At 43.9% G+C, this 26498-nt stretch overlaps 1 protein-coding gene across 1 annotated transcript in view; it reads left to right on the top strand.

Annotated features, from left to right (window-relative positions):
- C8A (complement C8 alpha chain) overlaps positions 1 to 26234 on the top strand; it is a 71825-nt gene extending 45591 nt beyond the window's left edge. Inside the window, 4 exon segments of the mRNA NM_001046285.1 lie at positions 16066 to 16197; positions 17325 to 17482; positions 21554 to 21776; positions 25728 to 26234. Of these exon segments, the coding sequence (NP_001039750.1) occupies positions 16066 to 16197; positions 17325 to 17482; positions 21554 to 21776; positions 25728 to 25879 (665 nt within the window). The 3' untranslated portion in view covers positions 25880 to 26234.
- Positions 26235 to 26498: the final 264 nt, after the last annotated feature.

Raw genomic sequence — 26498 nt, 5'->3', positions numbered from 1 at the left:
CATACTATAACACTAATTTACAAATGAAGAAAAAGCTCAGCAATGTCAAATATCTTGTGCAAGGTCAAGTTTGCCTTGTTATTATGGGTGGAGTCCAAGTTCAGTGTGAGAACCTGTGATATTAATAAACATTCTATAATGCCTCAGAGGTGTTTTACGTAGGGCTTTTCAAACTACAGGCTACAGCCCACTAGCAGATTGTAAGAGAAATTTAGTGAGCCATGACTAGCATTTAATAAAATGAAACAGAATACAGTAGGAAGGAAAACCTCAGCGAGCATCACAGAAAGTATGGTTAAGAACTGCAACTTATTTTAGCTGGCTGTGAATGGGCTGGATCATGATGTCAACTGTATTGCTTACTTTTGGGGGGAGAAGGAAATGGCAGCCCACTCCAGTATTCTTGCCTGGAAAATACCATGGACCGCAGAGCCTGGTAGGCTACCGTCCATGGGTCGCAAAGAGTAGAACACAACTGAGCGACTTCACTTTCACTTTCATACTGTCTTAACCCAGTGTGCTCTGCTGACTGTAGCTATGCATCTAATCACCTTAAATAAAGGAAAAAAACATCACTAGCCATAACAAAGGCACTAGGAAGTATATTAGTTAAGGTTCTCCAATACATACTTTACTTATATAAGTAAAGAGAGTTCTTATAAAATATTGGCTCACACAATGATAGAGCCTGACAAGTCCCAAGATCCATATTTGGCAAGCTGTGGACTTAGGGGAGTTGATGATTTAGTTCCAGCTTGAGTTCAAAGGCTTAAGAATCAGGGGAGCTGATGGTGTAGTCCCAATTTGAAGGTTGGAGGCTTGAGACCCAGAAAGAGCTGATGTCTTAGTTTGAGTGCAAAGGCAAGAAAAAAGCCAATTTTCCAGTTCAAGGCAATTAGGCAGGAAGAATCCTCCTTTTTTAAAAAGTTTATTTAATTTTAATTGGAGGATAATTACTTTACAATAATGTGTTGGTTTCTGCCATACATCAACACGAGTCAGCCATAGGTATACATATGTTCCTCTTGAACTTCCCTCCCAGCCTCCACCCCATCCCACTCCTCTAGGTTGTCACAGAGCACGAGATTTGAGCTTCTTGCATCACAGAGCAAATTCCCACTGGCAATCTATTTTAAATATGGTAATACATATGATTCAATCCTGCTCTCTCAATTTGTCCCATCCTCCCCTTCCCTGGCTGTATCCACAAGTCTGTTCCTTATGTTTGTGTCTCCTTTATTGCCCTGCAAATAGGTTCACCAATACCCTCTTTCTAGATCCCATATGTAGGCATTAATATACAATGTCTGTTTTCTGACTTACTTTACTCTGTATAATAGGCTCTAGGTTCACCTACCTCATTAGAACGGACTCAAATGTGTTCCTTTTTATAGATGAATAATATTTCATTGTATATATGTACCACAACTTCTTTATCCATTCATCTGTCAATGGGCTTCTAGGTTGCTTCCATTTCCTAGCTATTGTAAATAGTGCTGTGATGAACACTGGGGTACATGTGTCTATTTCAGTTATGGTTTCCTCAGGGTATATGCCCAGTAGTGGGATTGTTGGGTCATAAGGTAGTTTTATTCCTAGTTTTTTTTTTTTAAAGGAATCCATACTGTTTTCCATAGTAGCTGTATCCATTTACATTTCCAACAACAGTACAAGAAGGTTCCCTTTTCCCCACACCCACTCCAGGATTTATTGTTTGTAGATTTTTTGATGATGCCCATTCTGATCCTTGTGAGGTAATACCTCATTGCAGTTTTGATCTGCATTTATTTAATAATGAGGGATGTTAAGCATCTTTGCATGTGTTTATTAGCCATCTCTATGTCTTCTTTGGAAAAATGCCTCTTTAGGTCTTCTGCCCACTTTTTGACTGGGTTGTTTCTTTCTCTGGTATTGAGTTTCATGAGCTGCTTGTATATTTTGGAGATTAATCCTTTGTCAGTTGTTTCATCTACTATTATTTTCTTCCATTCTGAGGGTTGTCTTTTCACCTAGTTTATAGTTTTCTTCGCTGTGAAAAAGCTTTTGAGTTTAATTAGGTCCCATTTGTTTATTTTTGCTTTTATTTCCATTACTTTAGGAGATGGGTCATAGAGGATCTTGCTGTGATTTATGTCAAGGAATGTTAGGCAGGAAGAATCCTCTCTCACTCAGGGAAGGGTCAGTCTTTTTGTCTGTTCAGGATTTCAAATTGAATGAGGCCCACCCACTTTAGGGAGAGAAATCTGCTTTACTCAAGCTACTGATTTAAATGTTGATCTCATCCAGAAATAGCTCACAGAAACACCCAGAATAACATTTGACCAAATATCTGGACACCCTGGCCCAGTCAAATTGATGCATACAGTTAACCATCACAGGAAGGTAGTCAAAGGGGAAATCTAGAGGCAGATGTTAGTATTAACTGCTGAGACAGGTGTGTAAAGTCTCATGGAATGAAACAGCTTATCCAAATAAAAATGAAAAAAACACAAGCAATCACTGAGTTCTAACTCTGTGGCAGGCAGCATACTGAGTGCTTACATGCATTTCATCCCATTTAAGCTTCCTGGCAATGCTTTGAGCTGTATTTTATGGCTATAGCCATTTTACAAATGATGAAAACAAGGCACTGAAAGATAAATGACACATCCAAGCTGACACCACCAGTTAGAAGCAAAGTGAACTATGAAATGAGGATTTCTAATTCTTGGTTCACTGCTTCTGTGATATATCTGGATATTTACTTTGCTTATCTTCTTTTTTTTAAAACTATTAAACCACTTGTGATAACTTTGAAAGTGGTTAAGTGAGGTTTTAAAAATACCCAAGGGCCTTAGAAAGCATCACTATGAACAAAGCTAGTGGAGTTGATGCAATTCCAGTTGAGCTATTTCAAATCCTAAAAGATGATGCTGTGAAAGTGCTGCACTCAATATGCCAGCAAATTTGGAAAACTCAGCCGTGGCCACAGGACTGGAAAAGGTCAGTTTTCATTCCAATCCCAAAGAAAGGCAATGCCAAATAATGCTCAAACTACCATACAATTGCACTCATCTCACATGTTAGTAAAGTAATGCTCAAAATTCTCCAAGCCAGGCTTCAGCAATACATGAACCATGAACTTCCAGATGTCCAATCTGGTTTTAGAAAAGGCAGAGGAACCAGAGATCAAATTGCCAATATCTGCTGGATCATGGAAAAAGCAAGAGAGTTCCAGAAAAACATCTATTTCTACTTTATTGACTACGCCAAAGCCTTTGACTGTGTAGATCACAATAAACTGTGGAAAATTCTGAAAGAGATGGGAATATCAGACCACCTGACCCGCCTCTTGAGAAACCTATATGCAGGTCAGGAAGCAACAGTTAGAACTGGACATGGAACAACAGATTGGTTACAAATAGGAAAAGGAGTACGTCAAGGCTGTATATTGTCACCCTGCTTATTTAACTTATATGCAGAGGACATCATGAGAAACGCTGGGCTGGATGAAGCACAAGCTGGAATCAAGATTGCTGGGAGAAATATCAATAACCTCAGATACGCAGATAACACCACCCTTATGGCAGAAAATGAAGAGGAACTAAAAAACCTCTTGATGAAATGAAAGTAGAGAGTGAAAAAGTTGGCTTAAAGCTCAACATTCAGAAAACGAAGATCATGGCATCTGGTCCCATCACTTCATGGCAAATAGATGGAGAAACAGTGGAAACAGTGGCAGACTTTATTTTTTGGGGCTCCAAAATCACTGCAGATGGTGACTGCAGCCATGAAATTAAAAGATGCTTACTCCTTGGGAGGAAAGTTATGACCAAACTAAACAGCATATTAAAAAGCAGAGACATTACTTTGCCAACAAAGGTCCGTCTAGTCAAGGCTATGGTTTTTCCAGTGGTCATGTATGAATGTGAGAGTTGGACTGTGAAGAAAGCTGAGCACTGAAGAATTGATGCTTCTGAATTGTGGTGTTGGAGAAGACTCTTGAGAGTCCCTTGGACTGCAAGAAGCTGCAACCAGTCCATCCTAAAGGAGATCAGTCCTGGGTGTTCACTGGAAGGACTGATGCTGAAGCTGAAACTCCAGTACTTTGGCCACCTCATGCGAAGAGTTGACTCATTGGAGAAGACTCTGATGCTGGGAGGGATTGGGGACAGGAGGAGAAGGGGATGACAGAGGATGAGATGGCTGGATGGCATCACCAACTCGATGGACATGAGTTGGGTAAACTCCAGGAATTGGTGATGGACAGGGAGGCCTGGTGTGCTGCGACTCATGGGGTCACAAAGAGTCGGACATGACTGAGCAACTCAACTGAAGGGAGTATTATCGGCTTCCCAGGTGGCACTAGTGGTAAAGAACCAGCCTGCCAATGCAGGAGATGTAAGAAACATGGGTTCTATCCTTGAGTTGGGGAGATCCCCTGGAGGAGGGCAGGGAAACCTACTCCAGTATTTTTGCCCAGAGAATCCCATGGACAGAGGATCCTGGTGGGTTCCAGTCCATGGGGTCACAGAAGAGTTGAACACAACTGAAGTGACTTAGCATGCATGCACACGAAGTTGTATTCTACTCGATATCCACTCCTAAGGGCAGTATTAGGTCAGTTTGAACCTTGACTGGGAATTATAACAGAGAATTGTAAAGGGTTAAACTGACCAGCTACTGATGGTCTGTTCTGAAGCTTAGGTACATTCACAGAGCTAGGAACAACCATGGTGTGCTGGCACCCATGGCACGCAAATAAGTGAACCTTAAAGACTGGTAGGCCATAAAATGTATCTAAGCTACCAATGGCAGGTAGTTTTAATTGCAAATGCTGCTGGGACTGTTGAGTCGAGGACTGTGACACCAGATAAGGGCTCAGCCAGAAAGAACTGTGGTCAATCAGTAATGTCTGTCAGAGTTAGAGACTGACCCATGGTAGAGCTTCAATGTCTTTCTGGCTGGGGTAATTCAGTATCTAATCCCACCAATCCTGGACATCCTCCAGAGCTTTCCTTGCCCTCTGGAGAGTCAGGAGTGGATTCCTAAAGGGTCTGAGCAGGGACTGAGAACCTCTGAGCTATGTATTTTCTGTTCCTTTACTAGACTGGGACAAAGGCAGCCCAGATGGTTAAGCTGTATAGGAGGAATAATTGGGGAAGATGGATGTGTAATCTAAGTTTCTCAAATTTTTCATATAGTCTGTCACATTTATATATTATTGCTATTTTTTGCTTAGAATTCCCTTTCAGGAAGGTTCTGAGCAGAGCATTTTTCCCTTCTTAAGAGGCAGGAAACAATCTCCAAGGAAAACTCTTCTCATAATCCAATCTCCATCCATTCAGCAATCTATCTACTCATCTAGTAAATATTCAGAGAGAAGCCATGATTTCCAGAGATATGGGGTAAAACACACAGATCTCCATCCTGGAGAAATATGTAGTCAGTTGGAGGCTAAGAATAATACACTGTGATAAGTGCTTGAATAGAAAAAAATTCAGTAGAAGTACAAAGGAGGGAGCAACCCACCCTTTCTTCCACTCCCATCTTCTAGACTCCAGAGGCACTCAAACCTGGTCTTCTGAAGTTAGTTGGAGTAGGAGTGTGCCTGGTGGAACATGTAGCTAGATCTTCCTAAGAGGAGAGAGTTGCATGGGAGTGGCTGAAGCAGCAAGGGGTAAAAATGAGCTACAGGAGACAAGTGATTCACCCCAAGGCCAGACTCTCTGTGGAGGGCTTGCCCCTGAGGCCAGTGCATACATGAGAACAATCCAGAGTTTAGGTTATTGCAGGAGGAGTGATGATGTATCAGTAACCTGGAAATGTAGTCAGTGTTGCTTCCAGGAAGCCACAGAGAGGATGACAAGTTACAGAACAGCAAGCTGCTGGAGCCATGCAAGGGTGAACTGAGACAGGAGGGTCCCTGCCCTGGACAAGGGAGCATGCACTCAGCTCTCCATAGCTCCCCCTGGGTCTATGTTGTACTGAGCTACTTGCTGGTCCCTTGACTTAATCACACTTTCTGCTTGGTGCTGTTCCTTCCACCTGGGACTCTGTTCCCCTCCCCTCCTTCAGTCTTCATCACCTGGCTAATGCTTACTCACCCTTGGTCTCTGCTCACACAGGATTTTCCAGGCAGTCTTTCCGTCTCCCCGGCTCCGGGTTGGAAGCCTGTCTTAAGTACTTCAATGCACCCAGGACATAGCTCTATGTATATCACACTATTACAACCACCTGCCTCTATAGTGCGTCTTGGGAATGATGTGTGCCTGGAATTTTTCCCATAGGCTGAGGCTGATTCACATTAGAGACTCAGTGTCTTTCTAGCAGGGCTGGTTCAGAATCTAAACCCATAGATGCTGGGCACCCTCTAGAGCTTCTCTTATACTCTGAAGAGTCAGAGGTGAATCCCTACAGAGACTGAGTGGGATTGAACAGTGAGGATGGTGAGCTGGGCAGGAACCTGATTGCGAAGGGTCTTGTACTTATGGCTAAGTAGTCTGGGTTGGCCCAAAAGGTCTTTCACTGTGTTTGCTAACCAACCAATCATCTTGAACAGAGAGGCACTAGATTCTAACAAGCTCCGGGCTTTATCCTCAGTTACCATGACAACCAGGCTTCACAGTGATGGATGGTATTGATTGACTGACAGACTCCCGGTGTCTTGGCTCTGTCCCCACCCCCCTTAAGTCATTTACATACACATGGAATTGAGACCATTAGCTCCATCCTCCTGAATTTATCCTGATTTTGACTTTCTACCTCTATCACTGAAAACAGTCTCAGCCCAAAAGGAAGGTGATGATGATGTCAAAATTACACCCAGGGCCATCCTTAGCTCCCTCTCCCCCAAGTATGTGGCAAGGAGAAAATGGGCTCTGGACACAGATCTTGGGTCAATCCCTGATCTACTATTTATTTATTGTATCATTTTGGGCAAGTGGCTGAAACCATCTAAGCCTTGAGTTGCTCATCTATAAAATGGGAAAAGGTGTACCTCCTGTGGAATGATCTGTGCATATTAAATAATGCCTGGAAAATTTTTGCCCAGCACATAATGTGGATGTTCCATCTTCTTCATTCATTCCATCTCAGTTTATAGTACAGCTAACACTACAGAGAAGTTGATTAAGAAAACAGGTGTTCATAAACTCTTCAGCTTCCCTTAGTCTCTGATTTTTCCAGTTCAGAATCAGGAACCAACAGCACAGCCTGTGTATGGTGTGGCATTTCTGGCAGCAGTAATAATAGTAATTCTCGACCATTTTGGCTACTTTCAAGCCAGGAACTATCTGAAGAACTGTACGTGGCATGGATTAACTCATTTAACCCTTAACTATCTGAAGCACTGTACATGGCATGGATTAACTCATTTAACCCTTAGGGCCACCCTTGTGAGACAGAGAGTGTTATAATCTCCATGCTATAGATAACTGTGATATAGAGAGGTCCAGATAGTCAGTGTGCATAGAGATTCCGGCTCAATCAGTCTCCACTTCAGTGCCTGGCCCTCAGCTATCCTCCAGCCTCTCGTTATGACCACACTCATCTAGTGGGCCAGAGTTTCTGACGGTAGCCTCTCATCAGGCAGAGGAGTATAAGAGATCACAGCCCCCAGATTAGCCATTGGAAGCACAGATTCCTTTTCTGAGCTGCTTTGTGGAATGAGGGGGTCATGGAATGAAAGTCTTGGTGAGGCCACTGCTGCTCATGCCCCATCATGAATGTTTCCTGCAGAGTAAGACTGCCTTGATGAGATGGAGTGGGCCCTGAATGCATCAAACCCTGATTCTTGGGCTTATTAGTCATAGATCTTAAGGCAAGTTACCTAATAACCACAGCAAAAACTAACAAAATTTGTTGAACACTTAATTGTACCAGACACTGCTTTTAGAGACTCATGTATAGAATCCATTTTCATCTCCGTTTTCAAATCGGCAACATGAGGCACAGAGAGGCTCAGTCATTCACCCAAAGCCACACTCCCAGGGATGGGCAGAACTCTGCCTCCTCAGTTCACACACTTAACCCCCACAGTTACTGCCTTTTCCCACCCTAGTTTGCCTGTAAAAAGAGCAAAGCCTCCTGGTCCCATAAGATTGTTTTGAGGCTCTGATAAGATAATGCTGATGAAAGAGCTTTATAAAATACCAACTCAGTCAAACAGGAGATATTACAAAGATGCAATTTGTATCATCAACCAGAAGAAGACCAGTGACTGTCAAAGATTTTAGAGGTATTGTCTAGATAGGTTGGAATTAGTGCATCCCTGGGCACTTCTGGGGCTTGTCACATGCTAAGTCTTGAAAACCCCAGAGATGACATTGTAAGTTTGCAGAATAATTGGAAAAACAGATCAAGAAATTGACAATTGCCAAAGGGCGCCAAATACTATGCTATAGGGAGGCAGGGGGATACCATGATGGACACATAGGGATGCCGTGGGGACACAGATACAGGGCCTTTGGGGGTAAGGGAAAGCTTCCTCGAGCTGAGAGGGAGGAACTCAGTGAAGGAAGGGAGGGGACTTTTATAGGGAACAGCACATGCCAGGGCACAGAGTTACGGGCGCTCTTGTTCTCAGGTAGTTGGGAAGAAGCATGCATTTTAATGGATACGCAGAAGCACAGAAGGGGCAAGGAAGTTAGCCAACACTTCCCGGCCCATCCAGCCACACACTAAACAATCATCTTTTCCAATGTTACGGCATGAAATAGACTACACGATTCTTCCTTTCCTTTCTGAGGCTGTCTTTGGGAGCAACCAATGTAGCAAAGCAACATAACACATAAATCACAGCCACCTGAGTGGCATTTGTTTGTTGCATAGAGATAAATAATGCATCGCACCTGCTGTTTTCCACCCGATGCTTTTCATCTGAGGAATGACAGAGACTTGCTGCTTCTGGCGCCTCAGAAGTCAGGCTGCCTGGTTCTGCCTCAGAGCCGTGTGGGTGCAGCATCTCCACACGGAGATGTGAGGTGTGAGGAGAGCTCTCACACCTGCACACAGTCCAGACCAGGTGGAAAACAAGGAGCAGACACGGTGGCCGGAGACGCATCTCCCGGCTCCTGGCCTCCCTGGCGGGCACAACAGCTCCTCTAGGGACCAGATGAGAGTGTGGAGGACCCCAGGGGTCTCCCAGCACTTCCTGGACTGATCTGCATCTCCCTTTCTTCCACTCTTGAGTTTAGACCATGTTGGCCCCTCTGAGCAGAATCTTGCTGCCAGGGTCCCCAGGCCTTCTCGTGCCCACCCTCTCCTCTCAACGTCCTCCTCACAATCTGGTTAATCCCCACTCATCTTTTCACACTTGCCTCCAGTACCCTTCCTTTTATATCTGTGCATTTGTTGCCTTCTTTCAAAGTCCTCACCACATAGTACAAGAACTGTCAGCTTACCCGTCCATGTCTCCACACCTGGCTGTGAGCATACAGAGAGCAAACACTCCCCTTAACCTGTACTTCCAGACGCCTGGCACACAATAAGAAATTACTAAGGACATAATGAAGTTATCCCAAATGTTCCTCAAGTATTCTGGTATGTTCTTAAAGTTTCAGAATCTTGACTTTAGAGGAGCTCTTAAGAGACTACTTGTCAATACTTCAAACCCTTCTACTGACAAGCACACAGCTAGCTTCTGCTTGGCACCCTCCAGATGTGGGGAGCTCACTGCCTCACGAAGCAATGACCTCCTTGGCCTCTGAGTGCTGCAGCGTTTTACCTTACATTGAGTCTCAAACTCTCTCTCTGTAGCATCTGCCCTTTTGGTCCTAGTTCTCGCCCTTGTAGCCCCACCAACAAGCCATTAATTCCTTTTCCTTAAGACAACCCTCTGGGAAGTTAAGTCTAGTTCTCTGAGAGAGAAATCTCTCCTTCGTCATTCCGATAAACATCCCTCATCACCATCAGTTCAGTTCAGTTCAGTCGCTCAGTTGTGTCCAACTATTTGCAACCTCATGGACTGCAGCACACCAGGCTTCCCTGTCCATCACCAACCCCTAGAGTTTACCCAAACTCATGTCCATTGAGTCAGTGATGCTATCCAACCATCTCATCCTGTCGTCCCCTTCTCCTCTCACCCTCAATGTTTCCCAGCATCAGGGTCTTTCCCAAGGAGTCAGTTCTTCCCATCAGGTGGCCAAAGTATTGGGGTTTCAGCTTCAACATCAGTCCTTCCAAGGAACACCCAGGACTGATTTCCTTTAGGATGGACTGGTTGGATCTTCTTGCAATCCAAGGGACTCTCAAGAGTCTTCTCCAACACCATAGTTCAAAAGTATCCATTCTTAGGTGGTCAGCTTTCTTTATAGTGCAACTCTCACATCCATACATAACTACTGGAAAGACAATAGCCTTGACTAGTGGACCTTTGTTGACAAAGTAATGTCTCTGCTTCTTAATACGCTGTTTAGGTTGGTCATAACTTTCCTTCCAAGGAGTAAGTGCCTTTTTATTTCATGATGGCAGTCACCATCTGCAGAGATTTTGGAGCCCCCAAAAAACAAAGTCTGCCACTGTTTCCACTGTTTCTCCATCTGTTTGCAATGATGTGATGGGACCAGATACCATGATCTTTGTTTTCTGAATGTTGAGCTTTAAGTCAACTTTTTCCATTCTCCTCTTTCACTTTCACCAAGAGGCTCTTTAGTTCTTCTTCACTTTCTGCCATAAGGGTGGTGTCATCTGCATATCTGAAGTTGTTGATATTTCTCCCAGCAATCTTGATTCCAGCTTGTTCTTCATCCAGCCCAGTGTTTCTCATGATGTACTCTGCATAGAAGTTAAATAAGCATGATGATAATATACAGCCTTGACGTATTCCTTTCCCTATTTGGAACCAGTCTGTTGTTCCATGTCCAGTTCTAACTGTTGCTTCCTGACCTGCATACAGATTTCTCAAGAGGCAGGTTAGGTAGTCTGGTAGCCCCATCTCTTTCAGGATTTTCCACAGTTTATTGCAATCCATACAGTCAAAGGCTTTGGCATAGTCAATAAAGCAGAAATAAATGTTTTTCTGGAACTCTCTTGCTTTTTTGATGATCCAACGGATGTTGGCAATTTTATCTTTGGTTCCTCTGCCTTTTCTAAAAGCAGCTTGAACATCTGGAAGTTCACATCACCTTAAACATTCCCAAAAGGACCAAGCTTTGGATATCTTCAACCTTATGCTTCTTCTTACCCAATCATTCCCCAGCTTCTTTTTTTATCTTATTGTGGTAAGAACACTTGACACATGATTTACTCTTGTAACCAATGTTTTAGCATACAATACAGAATTCTTCACTCTAAGGACAGAGTGGAACAACAGGAACTCCAGAACTTATTCATCTAGGGTAACTGAGAGTTTATGCCTCATCACCCTCTCCCTCTGGAGAAGGCAATGGCCACCCACTCCAGTACTCTTGCCTGGAAAATCTCATGGACAGAGGAGCTTGGTGGGCTGCACTCCATGGGGTCGCAAAGAGTCAGACACGACTGAGCGACTTCACTTTCACTTTTCACTTTCATGCGTTAGAGAAGGAAATGGCAACCCACTCCAGTCTTCTTGCCTAGAGAATCCCAGGGATGGCAGAGCCTGGTGGGCTGCCATCTATGGAGTCACACAGAGTCGGACACGACTGAAGTGACTTAGCAGCATCACCCTCTCCCTCTGCCTCTGGTAAACACAATTCTGTGCTCTGTTTCTGTGAGTTTGACCGCTATACATACTTCACACTAAGTAGAATCATGCAGTTCTGGTCTTTCTGTGACCGGCTTCTTAGCATAACGTCCTCAGGGTTCAGCCATGGTGTTGCACACAGCAGGATTTCCTTTTTTTCAAAGGCTGCGTGGTGTCCAGTGAATGTCTCATTTTCTTATTTCCTTTGAAAAGTGTGGCTCCCAAAACGTGGCTCCAGGTTCTGGGTTTCTCTAACCTGTGCAGAAGGAGTGAGGTTATCACTGCCTTTCCTCTATTGATTATAATTTTCACTTGGCATCACTGCTCTACTGAGCTGGAAGTTATCTAATACGCTTAGGCCTTTTCTCTGGTTTTCCTGCTAAGCTGACTCTATCCCTTACTGTGCTCACGTACTTGGTATTTTATCTCCAGGACAGGATCTTGTAACTTTCCAGTCTGAATCTCACTTCTCATGCTTGGTCTGTCTGTCTGTTCATCAGCCTTTTGAGGGCTTTTTGGATCCTGGTTCATTTTCTAGTTCCTTCTGCCTGGGCAGATACAATGAGCCTGGCTGCTAGGTCCTTATTTAAGGGATTAACTAGGACAGGGCAGAGGCCAGCTTGCTGTGACAGGTCACCGGAGGTTCTCTGTAGGACGAGGGTACTTAATATCTGATCCCAGATGCACTGCATAGGTTTCATACGAGATACTCGTTTAAAATATCATTTGCTGATTACTCTGAAATACAGAATCAGAATCGAGAGAAGTGGAGACCTGGAACCTGTTTTTAATAAGCACTCCAGAAGATCTCACTATGTACCCAGGTTCAGCAAGCATCAACTCCAATTCACTGAGTTCAAAAGCCCAAAGCAAATGCCAGTTTGATGTGGTCCAGAGCTGACATCTAAGGAGTCAGGCTGCTGAGGTGGGGTGGAGCCCCGGCAGAGCACCGCCTGGTCCTGCAGTCTGTCCACCCACGCCACGCGCCCATCTGGGCAAGTGTTACTCAGTCGTGCTGGACATATTTCTGCTCTTCCCCTCACCCCCTCCTCTGCTCTTTGCATCTGTCACTCTGGCTTTGTGTCTTAGCTTCAATACCAGCCTCAAGTCCTGGATTTGGGCATCACATTTGACCTCCCCCGGCCCCTATCCCAGCTTACTGGTCTTGGTTTTCCATGGGTGCTCTCTAGACAGCTCTGACTTGCAGTCCCCATGACTTCTGGCAAGAGACTCCTCTTCTAGTCCTGGTGTATTGAAATGAGCAACTCTCAGATCCAAGTGAGTCTTCACTGACTATATGGCCCACATCTGCTAGCTTCTCAAGGCCAGGACCTTACTCGTTCAGATTGGCATCATATTTATATCAGTTTTATCCTCAGAGTGTCTACCTTGTCCAACATATAGTATGCCTGGGATGGTAATAGTAGATGCTTACTAAAATTTTCAGCAGACTTTATTCTGATGAAATAACTGGAATTAGTGAAAGTACCACTAATTCTTCTGAGCACGACAGACGTGTTTGAATCTCAGCTCCACTGTTCTTTTTAACTATGTTGTCTTAGGCAAGACAATTAACCTTTATGAACCAAGCATGTCACAGCTAAACATGAGACATGTCAGGTAGGTGACTAAGGATACTTTTAGCCCTCACGCTGTGTGGTTCTTAAGTCGCAGACCTCCCCTTGCTGGCTGGTACCCTCCTTCAGGGTCCTCAGGAGGCAATTCTTTGCAATCAAGCCTTACTGTAGAATTCGGTTCTCCCAGAAGTGCCTGGCAAGCTGTCGGCAGACCCTTCAGGAGCATAATCACTGCACAGGCATCTCCCAGCCCCCACTAATCAGCCCGTCCTGTCACTTCACTCAGCAGCACTCCACCACTCACCTAAGTAATCACTCTGGCTTCTGCCCATGAATTCCTTTCATCCACTTTTGTTTATCACTGTTGAAGCAGTTTTTAATCAAAACAATTAAATATGCTAAATCTTCCTCAATTAGTAGTGCATTAAAAATTAAAAGTACTTGAACGGAAATGGCAGAAGAAGCCGTTCGCTTGGTGCTGAGTGCTAGTGCTTAAAGGATCCCTTCTCCTAGAAACTCTCAGCTCAGAGTTATTCAGAAACCACTGCGCACAGAGGCTCAGAGGGCCTCGGCTAAGAGAGGCCTGGGGATGAGCAAGTCTAACTCCTTCTCTCCATACATGGGAAACTGAGACCCCGTGAGATTGGGGACCTTTTCTAAGTTCATACAGGGTGTCAGGGACTGGGATGTGTTTTGTTTCACTTTAAAAAAAAATAAAATTTGTATATATTTAAAGTATACAGTATAATGATTATATATATATATATATATATATATATATGAAGTGATTATTACAGTCAAGCTAATTAACACATATTCTCCTCACATAGTCAGGTGTGTGTGTGTGTGTGTGTGTGTGTGTGTGGTAAGATGATAAGAGTACTCGCAATCTATTCCCTTTGCAAATTTCCAGTTTTCAATATAGTATTATTAACTAGAGTCACCAGGCTGTATATTAGCTCTCTAGGTTTATTTCTCCGACACAACTGCAACCTCGTGCAGAATCTCCCCTTTTGCCAACCACCTCCTTGTCCTGGGAAACCACCACTCTACTCTCTGCTTCAATATATGTGACTTTTGTAGAGCTCATGTATAAGTACGATTGTAAAGTTTTTTTTCTTTTTGTGTAAGATTTATTTCATTTAGTATAATGTCCTCTAGTTTCATCCACATTGTCCCAAATTTCTTTACATTTTAAGGTAGGATCTCTTTATATGGGATATATCTATAGGGTGTGTGTGTGTGTATATATATATATATATATGTCATACATATATATACACATATATATGGGCTATATAGAGGATATACATATGTATACAGTTTTTAATATATAATAATTACATATAATATATATTATAATTATATTATATATACTAATACATATAAGTATGTATCATACATTATTTATATGTAAGTATATAACTTATAATTTATATAATTATAATGATTATATATGTTATAATGATTATATATGTTATAATTATATATAACTATTTGATTATTATTAATTATATAATATGTATATAATTATTCTATATGATTTCTTTGTCCATTCATCTAAGTGACTGGGATTTGAATTCATGATTCCTGGCTTCTAAGATTCTTTCCATCAGAAGCTGTTACGAAACAATTCTTGGCATTCATTTTCATTCATCAATCATTTATCCTAAGAGTATTTATGGAGATCCTCCTCCATGGCAGACTGACAGAGCGGTAAATAAGATGTCAGTGCTTGACCTCATGGAGTTTAGTTTCATGGGAATGCCAGCAAGTAAACTTGCTGCCCAAAACTCCCTTGAAAATATTGAATCTAATCTTTAGTTTAACTGAATTACAACCTAAATGATCTTTCCTTTTTGATTGCCAGGATAATACACTGACTAGTTATAATTATTTATAGTTGCAGTGAAAAGCAATGATGTGCTGAAAATACAAACTCCGGTTCACAGGCTTCAGAAGACTTTGGCTACAGAGGAAGTTGAACCTTGTAGCAATGGTCAATATCTTGCTCCCGTCTGCTTTTCTAGCCTTATCTTGCCAGTTGACCAAGGGTTGGAAACCCCAATCTGTTCACCTACAGGCTGTGGGATTTGGGGCAAATTCCCTTTGAGAATTATGTTCTTCATTTGCAAAATGCAGATTCCTCAGCAGCTCCTCAGATATAGACAGAGGCAGCTAATGTGGGCCTCACAGTTCTCCTGGGGTCAGAGGTCAGGCAGCCTCCCCATGGAGATCTATCAATCTTCTGACAACACCTAGCCTCTCTGAGGGGCAAAGAGCACCTGGGCAAAAAGAATCAGGACACAAATGATCATTCAGGCCCGAACAAAGCACATGGGTATCTCTGAAGAAAGAGGGATGTGTTCTGATTCAAAAGTGCTTCACGGAAGAAATGGTGTTTAAATTGGAGCTCGTGTGGACTTCAGAATGACAGTGAAAAAGGAGAGAGGAAGGGGCAACATATGCAAGATTGGTGCCAATCATGGGCCAGGCACTGCACTAGGCACAGGGGTAAAGGAGATGGATCAGACAGAATCAGCTGCTCAAGGAGGCCCCGTGGAGAATGTGCAAAGGAAAAGGCACAAGCGCTTTTGACCAACTAGCACGTGCAATCCATAGTCCTTCTTATTTCAGGAATATTTGCACTGGGACCGTAGAGAAGAAAACACTGAAACTCAGGTAAAGAACAGGGATTTCAACCCAGATCTCATAGACTCTAAAATAGAAGCTAGTTTTCACTACTGTGAGCTGGTGAGCCATGAACTACTATTATGAGCTGGTTGTATATATTCACTGTCTTTTGTGTCTCAGCATTCTGTGTTTCTCTGCTTCCTGTTGCAGGTGTTACCAGCGCTGAAATCCAGAAATGCTTTGGAGTCTCTTTGGGCATTGAGTATGAGTATTCAGAGGCGATACAAATTAAAGGAAGTTCATCATTAGGACCCTGTAAAAAATCTGGAGATGGCAAACTAAGCAAGTATTAATAATGGGCTTCCCCCCAAAGAAGCCAGATTCCCCCTTGGACACCTAATCGAGGCATATATATTCTCCTTCCCAATTGATTCCATTTCAGTCGATGGTCGCAGTGTGTAACTGTTGTATACCCCAAACCAATGACCTGTAGTGACCCTATTTTGAATCCCAACATGGGCTGAGATCACCTTAGAAATGCCTGACTTCCTATTTGTACAATGTCCTAGATTTCAAGCACCAGACAAAGATCTGAGTAAGAGCTGGGAGGAAAGGCATGTGCAGACAGAATCTGGAAAGTTAAGTCCCATCAGGTACAGCTCAGAGGGAGGACACAAGTTTGCTGAGAGATAAAAATGTGGTTACCAAGTCCAAGTTCAAAGAATAGTTATTAGAGAAAAATTGTGCAAGAATACTTGATAACATCTCCTGCACAGGTCAGTATACATGCTCATGTATTCATTCATTCATTCAACATGTGCTGAGTCATTTTTTCCAGGTGGAAGACACAGAAGATGCAAGGATGCTGAAATAGATGTTTATAATAGATGGATGAGTAGATGAGGTTCAAGTTACTTCCACTGCACTGGGCTACTCACGTCTCAGGGTCTTAAGTCAAATACTTCACTCGGTCGCCTTTCCCTCCTCCCTCCATTTACCTGCCAAGATTTACCCATTCTTCTAGGTAACTGACTTCCTACCTGACCACCTCCCACTCCTACTGTAGATCCGACCACGTCTTTCTCTGAACCCCTACTGAGAAATCAGTTCTAGTATCTATAGTATTTGGCTGAAGCTATTTGGCATATGGTAAGCACCAAGCAAACATTTGGTCTGTAAATGAATACATGAATAAATCCATATTATCCATTTCTCCATCTTCTCCCTCCTCCATGTTGGGCTGAGCTGTCTTCCCAGGGCCTGCTCTAATCCAAAGGATGAGTCGATTTCCAAGTGTTGGTGCTTCTTTTCTGCCTTGTCCTGCTAGTTAACTGAGCAAGGTAGAAGACTAGGAGACAGCTCTAAGGAGAGCACTTAAACTCTGCTCCAAATCTTATTTAGTGGAGCTTGCCAACTGGCCCTCTGGCATCTAAGGAAATGCGCTAACGTGATTATTCTCTCGATGGTAGCTGAAAACGAGAAGGCCATGGGAGTGGAAGACTTCATTTCTCGGGTGCGCGGCGGCAGCTCTGGCTGGGGAGGCAGCTTGACCCAGGACAGCAGCCTCGTTACGTACCGCTCCTGGGGGAGGTCATTAAAGTATAATCCTGCTGTTATTGATTTTGAGGTAAGTCTTTTCGCAGCTGAAGAAACTCTAGGTCCACAAGGAATGAAAGTGAAGCAGACCAGATCATTTTATATTTCTTATTATGAGTCCATCAAAAAACAAGATTAAATGTAACGGCACGCTGAACTGGTGGCCTTACCCAAGCCTGGCTACAGGGATGCGTGACTCTATATGCAGGCCACAGGAGGGCTGGGGTCACAAGCTTACTATCTGGTTAGGGTCTAGTGTTATACTGGTAGTCCTAGAATTTCTTCAGGAGTAGTCCACCTTATAAAAAAAGCACTATTCTCATTTATACATAAAAGACTTTAAAAATCACATCTGTTAAGTTGGAGGTTGGCAAAATTTTTTCTGTAAAGAGCAGATAGTAAATACTTTAGGTTTCTAGGCTATATACAGTCTCTTTCATACAAGTTCTTCTTTTTCTCCAATCTTGTAAAAATGTTAAAGTCATTCTTAGCTCAAAGGCCATACAAAAACAAGCTGTGGGCTTAGTGTGATTTCAAGCTATAGTCTGCTGCCCCTGCTCTAAATGATGTCACCATGATGACCTCTGGCACAGACAGGATTCTCCCCATTGAAAAGATTAGGAAACTGAGGTTCCAAGTCATCAGAGGACTCATTTAGGGCCACAGAGCCCATAAGTGGAAGTACCTGGATCCAAGACCTTTGGAATTCATGTCCAGTTCTCTCTTCCCTCTATTCTAGCACCTTCCTTAAAGCCATGGTTCTCAGCCACTAGGGTCAATTTTTCTCCCCCAGGAGACATTGGGCAATATCTGAAGACATTTTTGATTGTAACGACTGAGAAGATGCTATTGGCATCTAGTGGCCAGAAGCCAGGGAGGCTGCTAAACACCCCCCAGTGCACAGGGCAGCCCCCACAGCAAGGAAACTGGCTGCTGGTGCTAACAGCGCCAAAATTGAGAAAGCTTGCCTTAAATCCCTAACCCCACAAAGGAAGTAAAGTTATATTCAAACTGTAAATCAAGTGAATTGTTCCACCAGTATCATCACACTATTTAATTCATATGTAAGAAAACCTAATACTGTCTTTTGGGAGAGACAGCTTGAGTTTAGGGTGAAGAAGATGTAAGCCATTAGAAAATGAGAGTTGCATTTTGGGCTTTTAAGTAAAATTTTATTGTTTTCTTGCCCATTTTCCTGACCTTTGCTGATTTTCTATATATAATTAAAAATTCCAGGTGTGGACACATTCCTTCTCTTTAAAATAGATACAAACAGTTAAACCTAAAAATCTATTACAACACCCTCTTTTCTATGAAGAAAGAGGTCAGATGGATTAACCTTGATTTCATTTCTTCTCCAATAAGTAAGGGACCATTTTCACGCACCTGTAATTCACATAGGGTCTGAAAATTGCTATCATCAAGCTATTAGTGATTTGGGCAAAACTGTAAAATTGATATCAGGAATAATATATCACCTTTCATGGGCAAGAGGTGAGCTCTTTGTTTGCTTTGAGCAAAACTTCGAAGGGGAAGACTGATGTGCATGATTTGGAGAAGACTTTTGGGAGAGAGAGCTTGGGTTTGGAGTGAAAAAAGATGTAGTTTGGCTCACGGATCAGCCACCTTTTTGATGTGTGTGTGTGACCTTGGATGAGTTACTTCATCTTCTGAGGCTCAGGGTTCTGCTGTGTAACATGGGGATAGTAAAATGTTACATCTCAAGGTTAGGGAGAGAGACATCAGTACTTAGTGAAGTCAGATGAGGAGGCAGGTTTGCGGAGGTTAAGGAAGCTGGCCACATCTCAGAACTAGAAAATGGCACAGCCCAACTGGAGCCAGGACTGACTGATTCTAATGCTCAGGATCTCTTCACAACCCATGATGACCCCTGGAAGATTGGATTTGATGCATGAGGCTGTTGGCAGGTCATAGAACAGGGGATTGATGCAACTAAAGCTGTGCTTTAAAAGGAAAATGCTTAGAGACAGACAGACAGGCAATCAGACTACAGACATGGAGGGGAGGCCAGTTAGAGAGTTATTTGGAACCTGATGCTCAGAGTGGAAAGAATCTTTTTCACTTGCATATTCCCAGAGCTTAGCAGTGTCTGTTTATGGCAGGTGCTTAGACTGAGTGAACACAGGAATCATGCCATGTGATGATCTTGTTATGGTATACATTATTATATGTTATCTGTTATTTTATAGTGTGTTATATCATACTACTTTCCTTCTCTGATTTTTTTTTCATTTGTAAAATGGGAACGAGACCGTTGCCAATAGCTTTCAAGCTCTAACATTTTAAGAATCATTTCCCCAATCTTCTTCCCTCTTTAAGTCCCACCAGCCCAAGGAATAGAAAGGAGAGATGAGGATCTGAGTTTTGGGCTCCCCCGGAAGGTCAAAGGGAAGCTGCCCAATGGTCCTGGCTTTCTCTGGAACTAAGAGTCATATTTATCCAGGGCAGTCCATTCTGCACCAGTTTCCTAACAGTGGGGCCAAATTCCCTGCACTTCCAGTAATGGTGTTCTCCCCTTGGCAGGGGGCCCAGCCAATACCAACATGACCAGCCTGGTGACCTCAGCCACGGCCCCTGGTCACAGGACAAGGTTTGTTTGCCACAGGTCTTTCTGTACACATTTCCAGGAACCCACTCAAAGCATGGCGAGTGCCCTCACTGACCTCTGATTCTTGAGAAGTAAGTTTGCTCCAGTGGGGTTCGGTCCCATCTCAGAATGGCTCTGTGACCTTAGCAAATCCTTCCTCTCTCAGCTCCTCAGGTTCCTCTCCTGTAAAATGAGAGACCTGGGAAAGAGTTTTTATTTTATGTTTATGTGTTTAAAAAATAGTGTTATAAGCATATTGAAGATGACCATATATACATACAGTTTAAAAAAATGTTTGTTTTTTTTTTTGCTATCATCACATCTAACAAATAAAAATGGTGCTTTACTTTATACTGTTCTTCCTCTTTGCAATGGTATCTTACATTCATTATTTCCTTAGATCCTCATGTGAATTTTAAGTAGGTTATTATTCCCATTTTATAGATAATGGGGCTCAGGCTTAGGAGGGGCAGCTCTGGGCCACACAGCTGAGAAGCGAGCAGCATTCATTTAGCTGTGACTGTGTGACAGCCCTTCCCTGTCTTTCAACTTTAATCCTCTTGATAAATCAGGAGTGCAGGACTATTGTTCTCACTTTACAGATGAGGAAGGAAGGCTCATGTGTAATGGGACAGCAATCACATAGCTAGAAGCAGAGCTGGGATTTGAAGCCAGATTTTCTAGCCCCAGATTCAATGCTCTCTGTTCTATCTATGACTTTCCAAGCAGGGGTTGACCACCCTTTCCCCACTAGGGGATATCTAGCAATATCAGAAAACAGTTTTGGTTTTCATGGCTAGAAGATGCTATTGGCATCTGGTGGGTAAATGCCAGCAATGCTGCTAATGACCATACAATGCACAGGCTGGCCCGGCCCTGCCAATAAAGAATTATTCAGCTGGAGATGCAATAGTGCTGAGGCTGAGAAAGCCTGGACTACATTCCTGCCTAGAATGGGCTGCTGCAAATATAAAACCACCCCAGCATACACACAGGCAAACCCCACACTCACACCCTTAGGGGTTGTGCTCAGCAGTGGCAACACAACTGCCTGTCAAGAATTTTATTAATCCCTGCATTGAAGGGTGACAGTAAAACATACACATAGACATGTAAGTACTTTATACTCTTCCTGCCTCCTAAGAATGCTGGAGGGGGTGGATGAGTTGGCACAGATAGCTTTTGGGTTCTTGTCTTCCTCTGGGATCTGGGGACCACAGGTTTCAAAGTTATGTAGCTCCATGTTCAGCATGGTCCATTGTGTGTGGTCCTGAGCTGGTCACTCAAACACTCTTAGACTCTGCTTTTTTATCCATGGTCTGGGAAACCTAATACCCGCTTTACAGAGTGGCTGCTTGGATCTAATGCAGCAGGATAATCTGGCTCTGTGTCTGGCATGCAGCAGGCCTTCCCGAGGCTTGATGACCAGTTCTTGGGCTCTGGGAAGCTGTACAGAGCCGAGGGTGCAGTCCTCTGTTCTTTCTGTGCCCACAGATGAAGCCAATCCATGAGATACTGCAGCACACGAACCTGGGGTCCCTGGAGACCAAGCGCCAGAACCTGCGGCGGGCCCTGGACAAGTACCTGATGGAATTCAACGCCTGCCGCTGTGGGCCCTGCTTCAACAATGGGGAGCCCATCCTTGAGGGTACCAGCTGCAAGTGTCAGTGCCCCGTGGGTCACCAGGGCCTTGCCTGTGAGCAAATGCAGTCAGAGGGTAAGGCCCGTGCATCCTCACTCAGCTTCTAGCCTACTCCAGCTCAGAGGGTTCTTGGGGTTCCCAGCCTCTCTGCTCTGTGCCCTCTTGCCCACTGCTCTAGGAACCCACATTCTGAGCTCTATGACTGACCCCTGCGTTTACCTGTTCTTATGCTCTCTTCCTACCATCGGGACCCTCTCTCAGATGAGAACAGTTTTAGACTGAGACGCATATGGACAACGGGGCTAATTTCTGGAGGGTTGTATTCATTTCCGAAGGCTGCCACAACAAAGTATCAAAAACTGGGTGGCTTATAGCAATGGAAATTTATTGACTCAGACTTCTAGAAATTAGAAATCCCATTCTGGGTGTACTGGCCAGGCTGCTTTCTTGTGAAGGCTCCACAAGGGAATCTCTTCTTTCTCCTAGCCTCAGGCACTTGTCAGCAACACTAAGCATTCTTGGCTTGTAGCTACACCATTCCAGTCTTTGCCTCTGTCTTCACATGGTGGTCTCCATGCTACATCTCTGTTTTCGTATAGAAACACTAGTCATTGGACTAGGACCTCCCCTAATCCAACATGACATCATATTAACTTGATTTTATCTTCAAAGACCCTATATCCAAATATGGTAACATTTGCAGGTAACGGGGTTGAACATCAACCTATCTTTTGAGGGACATTATTCAATCCACTACAAGGGATAAATTGTCATGACTAAACACAAGCTTGGGGCAAGTAATGTAATGCTTAAGGTTGCAAAGTTAAACCTATTAAGCTGCAACACAAAGCAATTGCATCAGAAAAGAAGTTTCTCAAATAAGGGTCCAAGTCCCTTAAAGATGAAGTCTAGAGACCTGCGTGTGAATCTCAGCTGTTTCACTAACTTACTGATATGCTGATAATCATTTCTTCTTTCTGGGACCCATCTTTCTCATCTATGTTTCCATTTGAGCTTCAAGAATCTCTATGCATGTTTGAATCCATAAGCTTCCAATTTTTCCATGTATACTTGTACACAGAATGATGGCAAAAATATGGGCTACCAAATCAATGTATAAATCAGTCTCATTTGACAACTGCAATGATGAAAGCGTAAAGAAAAATAATTCCAGAAGGGTCTAAGGTTATCTATAAAACAAACGATTGAGGCACAGGGTAGATGGGATAGGAGCCTGGTTTTAGAGTGAGCTGATGGATGGGTAACAATTTTATCGATGGGAGGGTTGTTCTAAATGGGAGGCAAGATAGCACAGCTATGGTATCAAATAGGCCTTCACATCCCAGTGGTGCTAATTTTCATGTTGGGTAGGCATCCCCTGTAAAGTGGGGATGATGCTGGTACCTGCATCACAGGTTGGGCTGAGAATTAAACTAGCCAATTTGTGTGGCAAACTCAGTTCAAGTAAGAAAAAAGAAGAGAGAGCTCTACTGGTAGAAGATCTGTCCTGAGTTGGAGCTTCATCTAAATCCCTCCTTTGTGGGCTAAAGGGAATATAAATGGGGTCCCAACAAGCTGCCTGATATCCTGTAGGAAGAATTCCAAGAGGGGTAAGCCAAGATGTGAGTCAATTCCAGAGTCCTTATGAAGGAAGATTCAGAGAACAAAACCCAAGCAGAACAATTACATGGGCCAAGCCTGGTACAGTTTCCTCATGGGAACTGGAAAAAAAGAAACTGCCTGTTAGGTGTATAAGTTGGGAGATACACAGAAAATCATGCAGGGTTGATACTGCCCAGCTCCAAGGCCCAGGGATCTCTTAACTTTTCAAGCAGAGTTTGGACTGCATTTTAGCCCCCATTTGCCTCATTGGCCAGGCAACTTTCCAGAGGAACCAAAGCTCAGTGAACAGAAAGAATTACAAATCCTGCACCAGGCACTACTGCAACACTTCATGTGCATGAACTCCTTTATCCCCCCAAGAATGTGATGTTGTCGCTGTTCAGTTGCTAAATTCTGTCTGAATCTCTGCGACTCCAGGGACGGCAGCACGCCAGGCTTCCCTGTCCTTCACTATCTCCTGGAGTTTGCTCAAATTCATAGCCATTGAGTCAGTGATGCCTTATCACCCCAGTTCACAGATGAGGACAGGGGGGCAGAAGGAAGGTGAAATAATTTGCTGGGTCATCTATTTGGGGAGAGTCAGAGCTAGCATTTGGACCCAGGTGATCTGATGTTAGGACCCGGACTCTTAACTGTTACATTCTATTAATTTACATTCTAAGACAGGGGTCCCCAACCTTTGGGCTGCGCACCTGTAGGTGGCATTAGATTAGAAATAAAAGTGTACAATAAATGCAGTGCACTCAGATCATCCTGAAACCATCTCCCCTGCCTCCCCGGTCTATGGTATAACTATCTTCTGTGAAACTGATCCCTGTGCCAAAAAGGCTGGGGACTACTGTCCTAAGAATCAGGGCATGTAGGGAATGAGGGCAGAGAGTCTGAGATGAGTGCACTGACTATCACTCTGGGGAGTGGACAGGGAGGATATGGTCCAAGTGCTGGTTATAAGGTGACCTGGTTTAAAAGAACAGATGTTGGCTCTATCTGGATGATTAGAATCAGAGCATGTCAAGGGTCCCTAGAGCCAGGGATGTGTTTGGATTCCTGTCCACACAGCATAGTGCAAAGGCAACAGGGGATGTGGACTACCCAGAGATGCCTCGCCAGTGATCCAGTGCTGGGCTTGGTGGTAACCATGCTGAGTCACATGATCCATGGTGGGCACTGGAAAATGGGGCATGATAACATTGATCTAAGGGGTGGCAGGGCACAGGGCGCTGGGTCTTCCTCACAGCCCTGTTTTCCCTATAAGATTACATTCAGTCAGTTGCATTCAGCTCATGAGGGTTCCATTAACCTTGTTCTAAGCAGGGTATGGACCTCGGGTGGCCATGAGGCTATCAGACTGAACTTTCAGCCAGACAGAGATCAATCTGGCAAGGAAATCTAAGGCTGGGGAATCAGCCACCATGGATATCCACTAATGGAGGGCCCAAGGGATTTTCCCAGCAAATCTTTGCCTGTAGGAACCAAGCCACAGAGGTGAGAGGACTAGAGAACCCTGCTGTGGCTGCCCCACCAGGGAGTATAATTACAGAGCTGGAAGGGACTTGAAGATAATCTAACCCAATGATATTCACACTGGGATCTGACGAAGGCTGGGGTCTCCTAGGGGCTGCCCCAGGGGAGCAGGGAAACCTAATAGACACCCCAGCTTCAAATAGGGCAGCTTCACTTTCATCTGACTTCCATGTCGGGTCCCATCCAAGATTTCATTTAAGGCAAAAAAAAAACAACAACAACAGAAATGAAAAAAGTTATGATGGAAAAACCCCACTGGATGAATCCATCCTTTTCCTTTACAGAGGTGAAAACTCAGGCTAAGTGAGGAGATGGGCTGGTCCAGAGGCATACAGACAGCAGAAGGCAGCAGTCCCAGGCTGGAGGGATTGTGTAAGCTGGGTTTCCAGAGACAGTGCGTGTTCAGCACACGGGTTCTGGTACTCTGTGCAGAGAATCTATCAACCACTGAGGCTCCATCAGAGACTGAGGGGGTTGGTTTTTGAACCCTCATTTAAAAGCCCACTAATCCTTTCCCTAGGGATGTCTGGCTGGCCTTTGTCTGTGAAGCTCTAGGTGGGATGAGCTCCCTCTCTGCACACACTTCACTGGCTTGGAGTCATTCTTCAGAGGCCTCCATGCCTCTCTCTGCCATCCATCTTCCATGGAACTGCAGGTTCCAATTTCATGAGATGGGCTCCCGGTGGCCTCTTCTCACTCCACTCAGAGTTTCAAATTAAGTGTGAGGCAGCAAGCACAGAGGTCTTGGTTGGCTACACCCAGGCATTTCCCCAAGGAGAGCTTATAGACCACTCTAAGGCGGTGGGATGGGCTTCACTCTTCACTATCCAAGCTGCTGCTGGTATGCTAACCTTGTTCCCCGGGAAATCATCCATGCAGGAGCTCAGGCGGATGGTCGTTGGAGCTGCTGGAGCTCCTGGTCTGCTTGCAGATCGGGCACCCAGGAGAGGAGGAGAGAGTGTAACAATCCCGCACCCCAGAACGGAGGTGCCTCGTGTCCAGGCCACAGGGTGCAGACCCAGGCATGCTGAGTGCCTCCGGGCACAGGCTGGAGCCGGGACAGGGGATGTCACTGCTTGTGCTGACCAATGGATACAGACCTCACTCAGCTGACAGAAGATACCCATCAGCACGGACTTTTTCTTTGTTCTGGACCAGACTGCACCATCAACAACCAACAGTTCTATCACCCACATAACTCAGTCAAAACTGGGTGTTGAGAGGTAATTTGAGGGTTAGCCACTCATGGAACTTTGGATCATCCAAAAAGAAAAGGAACTTTCTCCATCCATGTCTTAGAGGAACTTTTAGGATGGTGGAGGGACAAGGCAGGCAGATACTTTTGAAACCGTCAATTACCAATAAAACAAAGTACCATGAGAATGATCTCAGTTCTTTGATAACATTTGTTCATTTGGAGAACCATTATTAGTTAGCAAGATAACTGAAACAAACAGAAAAATTAAAGACTGATTCAAGTTCCTTCAATTTTCCTTCACTGGGACTCAACATATTCTTGTATTCCTTCAATTAATCTCTCGTGTTTGCTTGAGTTCTTACCACAAATATCACCTTTCTCCCATTTATTTTCTCATAGCACTCTAGTCTTTTCTTTCATTGCCTTTTTCACAATTAGTAATTATATACTGG

The sequence above is a fragment of the Bos taurus genome, chromosome 3 (assembly GCF_002263795.3).
Source record: "Bos taurus isolate L1 Dominette 01449 registration number 42190680 breed Hereford chromosome 3, ARS-UCD2.0, whole genome shotgun sequence".
In the NCBI taxonomy this organism is placed as follows: Eukaryota; Metazoa; Chordata; class Mammalia; order Artiodactyla; family Bovidae; genus Bos; species Bos taurus.
This window is presented reverse-complemented; position numbering and strand designations above follow the sequence as displayed.